Here is an 18,299-nt window from a genome sequence, read left to right as displayed (position 1 = left end):
CCAAACTCAGAAAGACAAATATTGCATGCTTCCCTTCACATTCAGGATCTAGACCAACAAAAATGTGAAAGGAAGACTGTGAGGAGCATTAGAAGTTGGGTGAAGGGAAAAGTAGAGGGTAATAAGATGATTATTATCAAAGCACTTTATATGCATATTTGAAAATAGAAAAATACAACTCACTAAAAACTGCAAAAACAAACAAACAAAAAAGGGACACAGTATTAAAAAAAAGAATAGAGGGGATGAATTTGACCAAAGTACATTATATTCCTATATGGACTTATTACAAGGAAACTCTTTTGTATAATTAATAATCATTATTAAAGAGAGACAGAGAGAGATTCCGAATAGTGAATCCTAGTGAGTAATTAATGGATCTACTATGAATTCTTTATCAATTGCTGTTCTATTCAAACTGGTATCCAGCCACTAGTCATATATGCCTATAAGCGTTATTAAATTTAAATAAAAATGAAAATTTAGTTCTTCAAACTACTCACATTTCAAATATATATAGCCACATGTGACTAGTGGCAATGCTCCTGAATAATTTAAATAGAAAATGCTGGTGTAATTGCAGAATATTCTTGACTAATGCTAGGCTAAACAGATTATTTTTATTTCCATAGAATCTGATCAATATTTGCACCTTTCTCTAGAGGAGTGCTAGGAGTTGGATATAGAGATTATGTCCTACTCCGGTATGATGTAACCTTGACCCTTAATGTGTCCTTGTTGAAGTGGTAGAAACTTGGAGAGGTAAAACCTAGTAGAAGGTGGATATTGGGGATACTGAATTCAGAATCAATTAACATAGTTTTCAGAGACTTTGGTTTGTACTCAGTAGTTATAGAAAAAGATAACTTGGCTCCTAAATCTCTTGAACTTCCAGTCTCTTCATGTGACCTCTCAATTCCACCTTTACTCCCACCATGATACCATCAACTACGTTGTGATATAGCAAAAGACGCTCCCCAGACAGAGAAGGTGCAACCAGCATGCTCTTGGACCTCCAGAACAGTAAGCTCTATCCAGTACCAGATAACAGACTGCTAAAATAGGCTCATCTAGGACAAAATGGTTGTTTTGCTCTGTGTTTAGTGAAGGAGAGAAAAGAGTGGAAAGAAAGGAAAAGGGAGGACTTAAACAACACCAAAACAAACAAACGAAGGTCTCACTATGCTGCCCAGGCTAAGTCTTGTGGGTTCAAAAGGTCCCCTTATCTCAGCCTATCAAATGAAGTATTAGTGAGAATAACTAACTACTTATTCTTTCGTGTTCTTTTTTTCATGTGATGCCAGTCCTGGGGCTTGAACTCAGGGCCTGGGAGCCATATCTCAGTTTTTTTGCTCAAGGCTAGTGCTCTACCACTTGAGATACAGTTCCATGTCTGGCTTTTTTGGTGATTAATCAGAAATAAAAGTGTTAGAGACTTTCCTGCCTGAGCTGGCTTTGAACTGTGATCCTCAGATCTCAACCTGGTGAGTAGCTAAAACTACAGGCAAAAGGCACCAGCTCCTGGAACTGATATGACTCTTGAAGACTAGGTTTGTTTTTTAACGCCCCGCCCCCCATTATTTCCTTATTTTGATCCATAATAAGATACTCACATCTACAATCCTAGCTACTCAGCAGGCTGAGATCTGAAGAAGATCTCCATTCAAGACAGCCCAGGCACCAAAGTCTTCAAACAACCACCAAAAAGTCAGAAGTAGAGTTGTAGAAGAACTGGTAGAGCACTAGCTTTGAGCAAAAAAGTTACAGGACAGTGGCCTAGAGTCCCTGAGTTCAAGCCAAGTACCAGCCCAAGGAAGAACAGAAATGACAGACCTTGACAATGTACGATCATCAAAAAGGATTCTAGAAAATTACTATGAATTTTTATGATTGTGAAGGCAGTCCCCGTTTTTATTAGTGTCAATATTGATTCTTAATTGCATATACTCTAAATTTCTTTTGTCTTTTAATTTAAAATTCAATTCTGATCTGATAATTTTGTCATTTCATCCAAAGTGTTAGTTATCTCTTAAGATTGATGGCATTTCTAAATTTTACCAAGACTTTTTGCATTTATCTAACCCTTATCAAAATTATTACCAGTTTGTAAACAAATAATAAAGTTTTTAGCCTACTGAATATAAGTCTACAAATGAAATCTTCATAACATATCTTTGAGGAATTCAAACTATTTGAAATAAGCCTGAACTTTTGAGAGTTGGTGCTTTGGAAAGCTTCTGTGCCCTCATTCAATTTGCACTTTGGTTTAGTAGCAGCCCATCATGGATTTAACTGAAGTGCCATTTTAAATCTCATGTCTCCGGAAATTCTACTAACCAGAAACCAAAGAGATTACCTGTGACTCCCATATGTAACCTTACAGTCTACTTCAGATGTCCTGACATTTGCCTTTCAAACTAAATTGGAAAAACATACTACTTTCAGGGGATTTACTTGGGCACTTGAAAAATCTCAACTCCATTAAGCCATTTTTGTGGATCTGTTGAGAAATGAAAGAATATATTTTTAAATTATTGTGTCACATTATCACTATTATAGCAGCCGAAGAAGGGGTAAGGGTAATTATTTTTTTAAAAGCACATACATTTCTTTTAAATTAAGGGTAAAAATAATAGAAACTTAGAAACAGTCTTATTTCCTAATAGTCATCTGGGGGAAAAGACAAAAAAATAGCAATTATTCCTGAAAGCTACAAAGTAAACAAGGAAAATATTGACAGGTATGACTTCCAAAAACCTATTATCTGGACAGGCTGTTTCTCTTGCTAACAGTCCTCTTTTGAACACAAGTTTGCCTACATCGTGTTTCTGTCTGAGAACAGACTACAATTCTGGTGCTTTCTTGCAATCTTTGGCCAGCAATTTCTCCATGTGTCTGCTACCATTTGCTCTAGTAACAACCCGCTGAGAAGCAATACGATTCAACTCATGTCATGTTGACAATTTACTATGGAGCTGAGGGTGCTTTCCAGGGAATGAGAAGTAGTAAAGACAGAAACAATTTAAAGTATAGCCCTGGGTTGTTAAGTAAAGAATCTGGATAAAGCAGGTTACTATTCAGAAATCTTTTTATTTCTTTAGTAAAGAATAAATAACTACTTCATGAGAATCCAAGAATGGACATAACAGTATAACCTTCAGGTGGCTCTCAATTTCCATCTCATGCAGAACTGCTTTTTCACCCCCCTCTTGAGATAAGACCTTGAGGTAAAGTTCAGACTGGCCTTGAACTTGTATCCTCTTGCCTCTGCTTCCCGAGTAGTATGATGATTACAGGTAGCTACCACCAAAGCCCACTTTCCATGTGCAACTTTAGTGGGTGTATTTCTTAGTTTGAACTTTTATTGATGTGACAAAAACACCTCAGAGAAATAACTTAAGAGAGGAAGTACTCATTTTAGCTTATGGTTTCAGAGGATTCAGTCTTTGGTTACTTGACCCATACACTTGGAAAGAAGATCACGGTGGTAGGAGTATCTTAATGGAAGTCAAGAAGCAAACAATGGCAAAAGCAAGAAGGGCGTAGGACAGGATATAACTTCCAAGAACATGCATGCATCTACTTCCTCCAATTAGGCCTTTTCCTCTTATGTTTGATTACCTCTCAATAATGCCATCATATTGTGAATCCATTAAGGGATTAAACCAATCATTAAATCAGAGTTTTCATGATCCAACCATCTCTGGAACTACTTTTCCAGATGCACCCAAAAGCTCGATTTACTAATTTCTTAGGTGCTTCTTAATCCAATCATACTGACAAAAGTGACTACCATATATACAGATAACCCACTTGTGTGCAGAAATTGGTTAAGGAATTAAAGAAGCACCACTTTCATCAGCACAAGCAATATTATGTGCTCTACATATGATCACACCTAACCCTTTTACTACTCTTAAAAGATCTATTAATATCCCATTTTAGATACAGCGTGATCTGGCATAAATTAAAATGGCTACCTTTCCTCCCTCCCTCCTGAGCTAAAACTGTGAAGACATTTTCCTCTGATTTCACTCTAAGAACATCACAGGAATCCTGAAGATAAATGTCACTAACATGTGAAATGGCACCCTAACAATGGAACCCTTGGGAGTTTCTACCTCAGATTTGTCCATAGTCATTCAGCTATTTTTCACCCACTATATAGGATTTCTCATCCTGATAATGCTTTCTGTGGAAGTGTTTGTGCTATAAAGTTGTGACTCTGCGTATCTGCCTGTCAGCTCTCCAATTATCAGGGACAGTAGTTTGCTCTTTGACTTCAATTTTCTGATGACTCTTGGGAGACGTTCTGATTTTTAGCTTTGTCCAACTTGTTTCTTGGGTAAGGATAGTTACAATGAGTTCTAAACAACTTGCACACAGAACTAAATGTCATCCTCTCATTTAATGATGAAATTAACTTAGAAATAAAATTAAGAGAAATGGTGCTTGTTTCTCAATAAGATATCCTGATTATTTGAGCTTTTTAATGCACATTGAGGCCTAATTACCCAGACTAAATGTGTTCTCCAAGAGTTAGTGGCATTCAGGCTCAATTAGTTCATTCTTTCCTTCACCATATATCATTTCTGAAACTTAAACCACAGAGGATATTTGAAGATGTAAAGGAGCACACTTTCTTGCTTCTAAAAGGCATTCACTCAATTACTAAAGTGAGACATGACTAAAACTTGGTTTTATTTATGTATAGGTGAATACACACACATACACACTCACCCATATACACATATATGCACAGCTAGACATGCTTCTCAATTTATGAGGTTGTGACCTGTTAGACTGATAGTAAGTTCATAGTATCATAAGACGAATATATATATATATATATTTCATAAACATATCAAATCTTCACAACATAACAACACAATATGTGAGTAGATTCTCAGTGCTTGGTCCTCATGATGTGGGGGACTGAATGGGAGCCAGAGCTTCCTGCAACTGCCCAGGATCACATATTGCTTCACCTATTGCTGACCTAGGAAGTGGTCAAAATTTGAAGAGTATAGTTTCTACTGAATATGTATTGCTTGCGCATTGCCATAAAGTCATAACTGTCAGAACTTGGGGTATACATCAGCAGTGGAGCGAGCGTGTGTGTGTGTGTGTGTGTGTCTGTGTGTATGTGTCTGTGTGTGTGTGTGTGTGTGTGTGTAAAGGAAATGCAGTTTATCAAACTCTGCTATTGGAAACAGAGACTGGCATTCTCTCAGGCTCTGCTATTGCTCACTACTGGTCTGACTCTAGAAGGTTCCCGGATGGGGGAGAAAACCTGTATTGAGACTGGAGCTCCAGGAAAAGGACATCCAGACCACGGAGGGAAGGGAGGTAAAAGAATGTCCAGAACCCAAAGAGAAGACTGTAAGCAAAGTTTGCTGGGAAGGGAACCACAGGGGCTGGACACACCTAAGGCCTCTAACAATACAATCCTAACCACTACTGTAGTACAGGACCTAAGGCAGATTTTACAGATCCTCATAAATGTTGAAGCAGAGAGTCATTTCAGGCACTGGTGAGCTCTCAGGTACTAGGGATCCAGGCCTTTAAAAACACAGCAAGGATAGAACTAAAGAAGTATCATTGTACTGGTAGTCTAGCATATCTCTAATTATGTGCATGAATGTTCACCTGTTGAAAAGAGCCTGCACATACTTGTATGATGTGAGTATGGGTAAAGAGCTCACATTCTGTGGCCAGATTGCCTGACAAGAGATCCCAGGTCTGATACTTGATACCTGGCTACTTGTGTAACCTAGGTGAAGTTCTTTTGTTGTTCTTGTTTTGTTTTTAATCTGTTCTAAGCCACATCTTCTTCAACTCTGTATTAGGAACAGTGAAGAATATCAAAACAAAATTGTTGGTATGTGTTAAATACTTGATCAAAAGCTTTCATCATCATCTTTGATATTTCTCTCACTTGTACTGAAGAGATATACAAGCCATTCACTCTGTTTCCAACTCACATTAATGCATATTTCACTGAAGTACTGCTACTTGAATGTTTACTAGGAAAGTTCCCTCATTCATACCATACCCCAAAACTTATTTTTCAAATAGATCTTGTGTTTTTGTAAAAGCTGGCCTCAGACTGATGCTCTCTTCACCTCTAGATCAACTATAACTACAAGTAAGCACCAGTGTACCCAGATTCCAGTGCTATTATTTGAAATGGAATGTTCAGTTTAGCAGAGTATGCTTCCTGTTACTTCCTAATGTCAGAGGGCAAGGTTTGATACTGAACACTTTCACTGACTCTTTAAACTTCCCTAAATACTGCACCTCAAAATTTCTCTCTAATTTCAAATATCATAACAAGGAACAAAGAATATTTATTGATATATTTCTAAGTGTCAAAGCTGAGACACCAAAGGGTCAGTGTGCCAACGCAAGTTTTCTGAGACCCAGAGAGCCTATGAGAAGGAGAATACATACAGTCAATGATGTAATCTATCCCAACACTAGCTACCACACAGCATCAGGAAAAGCTTATATAAGTATGTGAAATCTATAAGCATGAGATGAATTTTGTAGAAACTGAGAAAGATTAATTTTATGTCTGGATTAATAAGAGAAAAAAACTAAGAGTAGACAAGACACTATGGTAGAAAAGAAAACTCAGCAAAAGTTTTGTACCTACAACTAAATGGACTAGAGAAAATGCAATCCTAAATCCTGTTGGAGAAGCTTTGAATGACCAAAGTATTAGAGCCACCAAGTATCCTGATGATTGGATGTGGTTAGGATGACTAACTACTCACATTTTTTCAGGGATAAGTGGTTTCATTAGTACCAGGAAGCCTTGGTACAAAACTTAACAAGCTAGAAGAATGAATATTCATGCTAGGTATGGATGGAATTAGCCAATAGGAGATTGGTTGAAAATCCAAGTCATACATTTCTGCAGTCAACTATCATTCTTATGTGCAGCCTTGATAAAAACAAAAGTATAAAACCTTAAAAAAAACAAATAACCTTGCCATTCACACTTTCTACATGCAGATGTCAATTTTTAAAAATGAACAGGCCTCTCACTTTGCAACAAAGTGAAAAAAGATCTTCCAATTTTCTTGTGAATATGGATAAAATATACATTAAGCATTCCCATCACTTCTTGGCAATGTGAAATACCAAATATCATGTTTTCAACACCTGTTTCTACAGTTTGATATATTTTTATTCGGAATATAAAACTAAGCCCTTATAGGGTAGACTAGATCCAAAATTCCCTAACATGGGGGAAAAAATCCACCCAGAATTCTGAAAAAATAAAATATGCAGAGCAGAGCCAGAGAATACTTATTTTAAGTCATATTTTTTAATTATCTTTAATTGTACAGAGGTGTTACCATTCATCAAATTAGTGTGTAAGTACAATGACGCCTGATGGATGTTATCCCTTTCATTATTCTCCCTCATCCCTCCTAATCCATTCCCTTTCCTCAGTTTTCTTGGTTTCATAGGATAGGCTTTCTCCCCTTCCCTTCCTCCCTTCACTCCTCTACCCCTATTCCTTTGACCCTTTTCCCACATCGTTCAAGTGTCAATGTCCCAGGATTCATTTTGTTGGACTGTGAGTTCATTTTCCTAAGGAATTACACCATTTAAATTCTCACCTGTAAATAACCATTCTTTGGTTAATTCATTTGTATGCAGCTGCATACAACTCCTGGCATTACTTGTACATTTATAAATTTGTTCTCGTTTCCTCATATGAGAGAGAACATGTATCCTTTGTCTCTCTGAAAGCATTCAGTTTTTAAAGATTCTTATATGGTTCTTTTGATCAGGCAAGTTTGGAGTACACTGGATTAACAGACATCCATACGGAGACTAGGACAGATATACATTGACACAGTCTCGAGAATGTGTACATGAGGAGGCTGAGTCACCCCATTTTCAGGCAAATGTCATCAGGGTCATGGGAATATGACCGTAAAGCTCTGTACCATCTAGCATCTTCTCCAGCATCTTTTCCTGGTAATACAGTAACATCAATCTCATTGTCATATTGATTCTGGTAGAGAAGGCTCTTCTTACAATGCCCAGCCAGTCTGGATAAGCTGATCCTAAGAAGGAGCTTTTCCAATTACCCCTGTTCTGTAAGATCCAGTACCTTCTAACAATTGGTGTTAGAAGTCTCTGTGAGTGCCCTAGGTGGAGGCACAATTGGACACTGTAAAAAATAGTGATGCCATGCTAAAGGCACATGTGTCTCTTTACTATTCTTAGCTAGGCAGAAAGTCATTTTGGCTTCTCCTGCAGCTTTTTATTTTTAATTACACAAATGTATTTTATATTCCCTCACCTCATTAGGAAATACCAATAGCTGAAGAAGGCAGTATCCAGTATCCAATTTGAGACCACAAAGTGATGAATGTTTCTTATATAAATATCCCCTCTGAGAAGAAAAAAACAAGTAATAGAACAGATACATAGTGCTATGATATATAAGGCAAACCTCAATTAACAATGTTGCATAATAAAAAGACTCTAGAAATTCCCACTAGGAGGAAAATAATCTTAAAATTTACTTCTAAAATTTACTTCTTTTTGTAAAACATTAAATATTTTTAATATTTTAAATTTGTAAAAATATATGAACCTCAGGGAAAATGCCTCTAGAGATTTGTAATAAATATTCTTTCTGGATCTTCATATCTCTCCATTTTCATCCACTGTTCAGAACAGGACTCAGTTGCCCATGCAGTAATGAAATCACGTGTGAGGAAAATCTCTGTTCTAATTTATACATTTGCATTTTAAGATTGTGTGATTCTCCCAATTTGAATGACTTATGAACTCAATTTTCTGTTTACAACCATCCCTGCTTTACATTCAAATACTACTGCCACTAGTTTTCACTAGAAAGAAGGCGTTCACATTTATGAAATAATGTTCATACCCACAGGTGTGTGTTTCTGCTATCCCCTTTCATCAGTTCTGTTAGTCAGGTGCTTACTGAATCAAACGTTTAAAATAAAAGCTGCTTTTCCTTCTAGCACCATAGATAAGAACCACTTAAGAATCATGATTCACCAGTTGGTACTTAACCCATCCTTTCTTCAAGCTCCTTAAGGTTCCTCGGGTTATGGCCAATTGAACAGAAACTATTTATTAAGGTTGGGCTACCCAGCCATGTCTCAGAGACTCTAGGTGACTAACAGCAGTGCTTTCTTTGATTATCTGGAATTAAACTAAGAGCAGTATACCAATAATGAGATGTTCATGGCCTCACTTCCTAAAGTTATATTATGATTTTGTTTCCAGCCAGCATAAAAAGCCAAGTGTGGGAACTAAATGGCTATGGTTCCAGATTTTTTTCTTTTCAAGTAGGAGGCCAAGTAACTATAGAATGTGACATTTTCAAGTTGCCAGTACTATACTCAAGCCAAGCAGTTTTTTAAAGACTGAATCCAAGGAACTACTAACCTAAAGGGTGAAAATCCCTGAATATTCACTCCTATTATTTTTATTGTTTGGCTCATGACCACAGTGAAATGGACATGATACTTCAATCTGAAACATGTTGTTGCTCCATAAGGCATTTTGTTCTGCAGAGGTGAAGATATTAAGTAAGCTATAAATAGGCTAAAGAAACCAGTTATATAACTAGAGACATGGTTCAACTTGTAGATCTAGTGCTGAGCAAGCTCCTCAGCACAAGGACCTGAGTTCAAATTACAGTAACACCAAAAAAGTAACTATCAAAGCAATTTTTAATAATTTTGCATGCACCTTGTTCAAATTTTTAAGAGCTTTAAATAATTTTCAATATTTTTTATTTTATTTGAAGACTCAAAAAGTACAATTATCAGAACTATAATTAAGTAGTAATTACAATATAAGCATCTATATCTCCCCACAGAATCTATAAGGTTCAATGAAAGTATTAAAACTATCGCTGGCATTTCTATATCACTCTTTCTAAAAGAAGCTCAGTTAATCGCTTATCTTCTTGGTTTCTGTGTAATAGATGACTTGTATTAAACTATTTTAATAATCAACTCTGTCAACCCAAGAGCTAACATCTATACCTTTACTTGACAACATATCAAGTTGCTAGGATTAAAAAAAGCAAATAATGAACCTAAAAGAAGAAATACAATACTGGATGGATTAATTCTTGGATGAGTTTAACAAATAAAAGAAAGCACATTCACTGAACTGGAAGACAAACCAGTGGAAATCATAGAAGTCAACAAAGATTTAAAGAGAAAGGAATAGAATGTCTGTAACTTTTGGAATGATGTCAGAACTCTAATACATATGTGACTCAAGTATCTGAATGGCATATTTGAAGATATAATGACAAAATGTTTCTTTTTCAAATGTGGTGAAAATCATAGACATGTCTAAGAAGTTCATTCAAGCCTCCAAACTAACTATATGTAGGCACACTATAGACAAATAGTTCAAATTAAAAGCTAGAATGAAAATCTTCAAAAGAGAAAAGAATGGTATTACATATTTAGTTTCAATAGTAGGAAAACATTCTGACTTCACGTTATGATGGAGTTCATCAATGAAATAGTGTATTTACAGTACTAGAAAAATGTGAACCAAAAAAACTCACCTGCAATAAAACTTTCATTCCAAATTGAAGTCAAATTAAAATCATTAGCTAGGCACTGGTGGCTCACGCCTCTAATCCTAGCTACTCAGGAGGCTGAGATCTGAGGATTGTGGTTTGATGCCAGCCTGCGCAGGAAAGTCTGTGAGACTCTTACCTCCAATTGACCACCAGAAAACTGGAAGTAGAATTGTGGCTCTAACTGGCAGAGTGCTAGCCTTGAGCCCAAAAGCTCAGGGACAGTACCTAGGCCCTGAGTTCAAGCCCCACAACCAAAAAGAAAATAGATAAACAAAACCTGAGATAAAGTGTAGCCAGCATATCTATACCATGAGAAAAAATAAAGGAAGCATATCTGGATGAAAGAAAATGAGACTGTATAGAGAATCAGATCAACAGAAAGAACATCAGAAGGACTGTAAGGAATCTTAATGTCATATGTTTTTTCTCTACTTAATGAAAAATACATATGACTGTTTAAAGTTAATATCATAATATTCCTGGAGATTTATAATTAATGCACATATAATATCCATGGCAATTTCATAAAGATGAGCTATAGGAAATTATGTAATAGCAAAATTATATATTTATATATGTGCATGTGTATATTTGTGTGGGGGAGGGTAAATAATACAAAGACCAGGTAGGCTACTTAGCAACTTGAAAATGAATATCATAATTTTTTGCATAAACACTAAAAATAATCAACAGAGAAATTAAAATACCTAAACTAATTAAGCAAAATCATGGTAGTAATACAAATAGCAGTAAGAAACAACAAATGGGATAAAATAAATAGCACAACAATAAAAATCAAACTGCACTGCTTACTTAAAAATAGGAAAATAGACCAAAATTCTATTTTGGAAAACCTCAGGCAGAGGGTTTTCACCTGGGTAAAAGTGCAAAGTCTACAAACAGTACAAGAAATGTATCCAATGCCCAACGTATGATACTGTAACCTCTCTGTACGTCAGTTTGATAATAAAAATTTGAGAAAAAAAGTGCAAAGTCTAGCAGTCCACTGGCCATAATACCCAGAAAAGGTGAAAGTGAAAATATGAAAACACTATATATGTATATATATAATGAAAACACTATTCATAAATCAAAAAGTATCAGAGATAAAGAAGTACATTTCACGCTAATGTTTTTGAAAAGTTTGAAAATTCATGAAACAAAACCCACAAGAACTGAAAAAAGAAAAAGGGAAATTGCTCGTTATAGTTGGAAATTTGAAACTCATTCTGAGCAATAGGTAAAGCAATAGGTCAAGCAATTAACCTACCAAAATCAACTGCAGTAAAATAGAATTGATGTATATACGTCTCATTTCCTATTGCTGATATAATGAACATATAAAAACTATACCTACTTATAATCATTGAACCAGAAATTTGGACACAGTGTAACTTAACTCCATCTTCTGCTCACTCTGCTCAGCCCTTGTTTATCCCTGTAGTCCCAGGCAATGTGCTGGTTAGGATGGATTCTTACCCAGATTCTGTAGCCAACATCACTGAGGTTCTAAACATAATTCAGTTGTTTATGGTTGCAAAACTGAAATGCTATTAAAAGACCCCGATTACTTGTCTTGAAATTCTAAGTTCCTCTGCTAACTTTCTCTGACTCCAACCATAGACAGCTTCCTGCTCTTTAAGAATTTATGTGAATAAACTGAACCCCTTTGTTAGCGCAGGCTAGTTTCCCAAGGCTAAAACCCACAATACTAGGGCCTGGGAATCTGGCCTACTGGCAAGATTTCTTGCCTCCTATACATGAAGCCCTGGGTTCAATTCTGCAGCACTGCATATATAGAAAACGGCCAGAAGTGGCGCTGTGGCTCAAGTAGCAGAGTGCTAGCCTTGAGCAAAAGGAAGCCAGGGACAGTGCTCAGGCCCTGAGTCCAAGGCCCAGGTCTGGTAAAAAACAAAAACAAAAACAAAAACTCACAATACTAATTACATCTATTATTTCCCATTTGTGGCATAGTATCATTTATTCACACATTCAAGAATTAGACCATAAACACTGTTCTGTATAACATTATGTATTAGAGGAAAATAGAAAGATGAAATCTAGACATTAAAATATCAAATAAATTGTATGTTATAAATTCTACTAAGAAAATATCAGGCTTCACTAACTTCATTGATGAACATTATTAAAATACTGTAAGAAATAAAATATATCAGCCTTATACACGTAAACACACAAAAAGTCATTCCAAAAAACAAAGGAGAAATGAGAAATTCTCAGCTGGTTTTATAAGCCCAATGTATAAACTCATAAAGGAATTAAAAGACAAATCATAGTCCACTATTTATCATGACATAAAAACAAAAATCTTTAACAAAATATAATTCAGCTGATTCACTAATGTATAGAAAAGACAGTGCATCACAACTAACTAGAGCTTATATAAAGAATACCATATTAACTTAAAAAATCAGTGTAGTCCAACACAATAAAGTTAATAAACCATACAATCATAATTATAGGTACAGAAAAAGCACTCTAAAATACAATATTCATCTATATTAAAAATAATGCATTAGGGCTTGTAAGAAGGCAGAATGTCATAGGGAAAGTGTTGAGTAGAATAGAACCACAACCTCATGGCTAGGAATTGAAGAGGAAGAGAAAGTAGAGTCCCATTTTTTCAAGGGTATCCTTCACATGACTACAAGACATTCCTCTAGGCCCACCTCTCAAAGGCTGTACCGCCCAATAGCACTCTCCTTTACAGAAGAAGATACAGGAGGAAATAGACCAAATAATTAGAGGAGAATTTCTTATTTTTCCACTGTTATCTAAAGAGCTCTCCTGCTTCTGTGAAGGATGAGGGATAAAGGTTCATTTCAAACAAGGCTAGAGAGCTGATGATTGAGAATGGATATAGTTGGAAATTCACAATAAAGAAATTCAAGAATGCCTTTTCACAGCCAAATCACGCATCAGTACTTAGATTTTTTTTTTTACATTTGGTTGGGGTACAGCCTGGGTTAATCACTAATGGTTTCACCTCAATTTATCTGGGGCCTATGTCTACATCCCTTCCTCATCTTTAGACAATCTTTTTTTGGCACTCTGCTCCATCCTTTGAGTAGGTAGTTTTCTTTGAGTTTTCATAAATAGACAGAGATCACAAATGCAGGCGATGAAAGGAAACTAATTTTTCAAAATATTAGTTCTCAGATAGATAATTTAATTTTAAAAAGTTTATTTCATAAAGAGAAGATAATGAGAATGTGTTTTCCTCTCAGTGAAGAAGATTTAGGCAATAATATTTAGTAGAATTTTTACTCTTTCATATTAGAATAGTTAATTTAATTCTAATAAGCTCCAGGAAGATATCTTGTTTGTATTAGGGTAATGGTAGACGTGATGATGGTTCATGTCTGTAATCCTAACTTCTCAGGAGGCTGAGATCTAAGGATAGTGGCCAGGACCAACAGTAGGGTGGTGGGGACCTATAAGACTTTGAAATACATTTATATTTTTATTTATATATAATCACACATATATGTATGACTATTTTATACAGATTTACAAAAATAATGAGATGTGAATACAAATTTATACACATGAACAAACAATAAGACAAATTCACACAATGCTTGGTGAACACAGACACTAGATAAAATGATTCAGTCTAGTTCCCGAATCAAACTTGGTTGCAACCAAAGTCTGGCACTCAGGTCAGGAGCATTGCTGCTTCTGGTGTTATTTGGTTCTCATGGTTTATGCACACACTGAATGAGAAGATGCAAATGACCGTCTCCTATATTAAAATTCTAAAATCATCCTTTGGAACAATTACCAAATGCTATTTCTAGTCATTTCATTACAAAGGAAACACAGACACACAAGACTATATGTATTACTTTAGCAGTCACTGCTAAAGAAACAAATATTAACTCTGTCCATTCTGACAAAAGTATTTTGCAGGAGACATTCATATATCAAAGACAACTACCTCGAGCAGAATACCCAGCTTTTTATATAGGCTTTTAAAGGGGCAATATATAATTTCTTTCAAAGAATTACTTGATTTCAAAAATAGGAGTAGGCTTTTAAAAGGACAATATACAATTATTTTCAAAGAATTCTTTGATTACAAAAATATAAGTAAACTAGTAAATAAGCCAATGAATTAAAAAGTGATTTTTTACAACAGCAAATAAACTAAGTATTTCTGATGTAGAAAAAAATTCTCTGATAACAGAATTATAAATTAAGGCTTTTCTTGTAACTCATCTCTTATAAGTTTAAATGCAAAGCATTTCAGTCACATATTTTAAATGATGTAAATCTGTTTAAGTGGAAAAAAAGAAATGTGAACTATTTATCTGTTGCATTTTTATGTCTTCAAAGTCAACAGAAATGTGATTATGACTAGAAGTACTGGCACATTACTTGCTCTTTTAAAAAGTTACATAATGACTATCATTTTTATTCCTCCTAGAACATACTTTAAAGCTGTGGTAATAAGGGAGAAAGGTTACTATAACTATAACAGCCATTTCTTAAGACAAATCAATATGTACGCTATAATTAAATATACTAATCTATTTCTTAAAATGCATATACTCACGATAGCGTTTTGGAGTTTAAATTTTTTAAATTTCAAAAACTTAATTTAATCAGTACAAGACACCATAAATAAGAAAATGAATCTTCCTATAAACAAATTAATTCCATTTTGCCTAATTTTCATATTTATTATTCATTATAGTGACTAAATTAGGGGATTAGGGCACCTACCACACAGTTAGTGAACACATAGATAATTGCAAGTACTTTCTTAAGCGTTAATTTCACATAGTTGTGCTAACATTTAATTATCCTTCTGAACCTTGTAAACTATCTTATAAAAACAAAAATCAACATACAATGTATTTAATTTTTAGTAATCTATTTTGACAAACATTGCTGTGCATACTTTGTACTCACTTTAGAATCTAATAATTGACTTTATTCTTTTATATTTTATCATTTTGGAAATTTATTACTGTATAAATGTAGTATATACTATATGATATTTGGATATACATAGTGAAGTGTATTAACCTACTTTTGAACTCTACTGCCAACGTTTACTTATAATCAAATGTGAATACCTAGCTAGTTGGATCTTGGCATTACCCCCAGTAATGAAAAATTATCATAAGCCAATATGTCTTGAATGCAACAGCTGTACCTTTATTGTTTGCCCAGGTTCTTTTCACATCACATCTACAAAGTCACAAATACGGGTATTAGAAGATACACAATGAGCCACTGTCCCCTGAAAGAAATCAAATTTTCAATAACTCTTAAGGTAATTTGAGGGCCTTCTATTATATAATCCTTCAGAAAGCAATTACATTCTATAGATTTTTTTTTTCATTTAACAGGCCAGTCAGGGTACCTCAATATACATAACCCATAAAATAAAAGTCAACTGGAGCAGATGTTTCAAAACCATGATTCCCGAAGAAACCATAGAAAACGTTTGAGCCTAGACTGCTGTTAAATATTTATATTGCTGGGTTTGGCAGCAAGATGGGTTCTAAAAGGGGAAACGTATTCCAAATGGTGTGATCTATCTAATCTCCTCCCAACCCCATTCATAAAAGCCTTTTTGTTACGTGATGGGATCCACTCTGCTTGATTAATGAACAGATTGAGGTTTAGCGTTAACCGATCGTGCACAGAAAGGAAAAACATCACCGGCTTTACTTAAAAAGAAAACTTCCTTGAGGCGCTGGAGCAGAGACTCCCGTGCATTTGGGAAGGAAGCAAACCCAAGATAAAAACGGGGAACCCGCAAGTCGCATAAGTGGGCACCGCACGCGGGGAAGTGCGGGGCAGGGCGGGCTCCGTCTACTCCTCGCGGGAGGGCCGGCGTACCTGGTCGCTATTTCCCCCTACCCAGGGACCCTGACTGCAGAGAGGGTTCTGGAGACCCTGAAAGCTTCCCTTTCTTCAAACGTGCCGTGAACCAAGCAGAACTCTATCCCGACCCGCTCCCGTGGAGAGCTCTCCAGCCGGAACCCCACTCCAGTGCCTTGCACCCGCGAGCGTACCCCGCGGTCACGAACCCGGGAGGCCAGGGGGGACGATCGAAGGCAACCTGGGATGCCACGCTCTTCAGACTTTGTTTGCTTTTCCTGTGACATAGACACCCTCACCTCCTTCACCGAGCCGGGGAAGATCACCGACGCCCCCTACTCCTCGTCCAGACAGCCTCCACACGGCCGCACGGGAGGTCGAGGACCCCGGCTCTCGCCAGGACCGAATCACCGAGCGGCCGCTCGGCGCCGGGCCGTCCAGACCTTCCCTCGGGTCAGGCACAGTTCGTGCCGGGAGCCCGAGGGAAAACCTCTCTCTCAATTCCCTGGAGGGGGAACGGTGCTTTCCTCACAGACCCACCTGCATGGGCGCTTCGTGTCTCATGGTAGGCAAACGTCCTTCCTCTCTGGCTAGGACAGAGCTGACCCTGGAGGCTGAGCGAGCGTGCACAGCCCGCGCGGTCCACGCTCCACACAAGGCGCTCTTGGGGTTCGCTAACCCGCTCCAACATCAGCACCCGGAGCTGTCCTCTCCTGGCATTGCACAGGCGCACTGGCCGGGAGCCGCGTGGCCTCCTGGGAGTGGTAGTCCTATGCGGCAGGGGTGCCTTGCAAACAGGCGAGCCCTGAACTACATTACCCAGCAAGCCAGCCAGCTCTAAAGAAAGGCTCCTCCAGTAGCACCCGCCCCTGGCGCCTCCCTTCCCCGGCTTTCCAGTCGCTCGCGGGCTGTTAGCGCTCCCAGCCTTCCCAGCCCATTTCCCCGCCACCCGGGCGAAAAGTGACCCTAGTGCATCTCAGATATGTTTTTTTGCTAGCTATCTCCTTGAGAAGTCAGACTGTGGGTGCTTGCCTAGGGATTACGTTACTTTGTGCCAATTTTCAATACAAACGAAACCTTTCTGGGACTCATCGCCTTTCCATCGCCCCAGCCGGAATCCGGAAAGTTTCTACATTTCCACGGAGTGGTTTTTGCGATCGCTTCCACCCCACACTCGGGAGAGTGACGAAGAGTGGCACACATGTGAGGAAAAGCTGCATAAATGCATTGAGAAGGTTTGCAAGCGAGCTAGGGCGCGTGCACTCCCCCCCCCCCTCTCTCTCTCTCTCACACACACACACACACACACACACACACACACACACACACACACACACGCCGGCACGCTGGAGCGACTCTCTTCTCCCGCTTACCTTTCCGTACAGATCCATTGCGACTGGAGGTGAAGTGGGTTCCTTTGCCAGTAAGGTGGAGGTCTTCACGCGGGAGGCTGGGCTTTACCGAGAAGGCTCCGCACAATGGAGAGGAGGGAGAAAGGAGGACTGGGGGGCGCGGATGATGTAGATGGATGGCTCTTTGCTCCGGAGAGGAAGCCTGGAGCCTTCTGGCCCAGCTGCCGCGAAGGCGCTCGCGTCTCTCTCTTCGGACGTGCGGTGGCCGGGGGCGCTGCGCCGGGCAGCCCCTCCCCGGGCCCCCTCCCCCGTCAGGAGCGCGCGCACGGCCACGGCTGGCCCCGGGCTGCAGAGCTGATAGGGCACCGGGCTATTTACCCAAAGCAAGACGCATGAAATGAACACATTCATCACCACAGCCCAGAAGCACCGTCACGGACTAACACGAGAGACCTGTGTCAAGTTATCCCATCCTT

The 18,299-nt window shown here is 37.9% G+C and overlaps 1 protein-coding gene across 2 annotated transcripts in view; it reads right to left on the bottom strand.

Moving 5' to 3' along the window:
* The window catches only part of Rab3c (RAB3C, member RAS oncogene family), a 195,998-nt gene extending 178,117 nt beyond the window's left edge, over positions 1-17,881 (bottom strand). Inside the window, exon 1 of one of the 2 annotated variants that reach the window (XM_048368174.1) lies at positions 17,845-17,881. In XM_048368174.1, the coding sequence (XP_048224131.1) occupies positions 17,845-17,862 (18 nt within the window). In that variant the 5' untranslated portion in view covers positions 17,863-17,881. Of the gene's footprint in view, positions 1-17,011; positions 17,202-17,844 lie in introns of those variants that run through there. The other variant, XM_048368173.1, reaches the window with a different exon arrangement.
* Positions 17,882-18,299: the final 418 nt, after the last annotated feature.

The sequence above is a fragment of the Perognathus longimembris genome, chromosome 19 (genome assembly GCF_023159225.1).
Source record: "Perognathus longimembris pacificus isolate PPM17 chromosome 19, ASM2315922v1, whole genome shotgun sequence".
NCBI classification, from domain to species: domain Eukaryota; kingdom Metazoa; phylum Chordata; class Mammalia; order Rodentia; family Heteromyidae; genus Perognathus; species Perognathus longimembris.
This window is presented reverse-complemented; position numbering and strand designations above follow the sequence as displayed.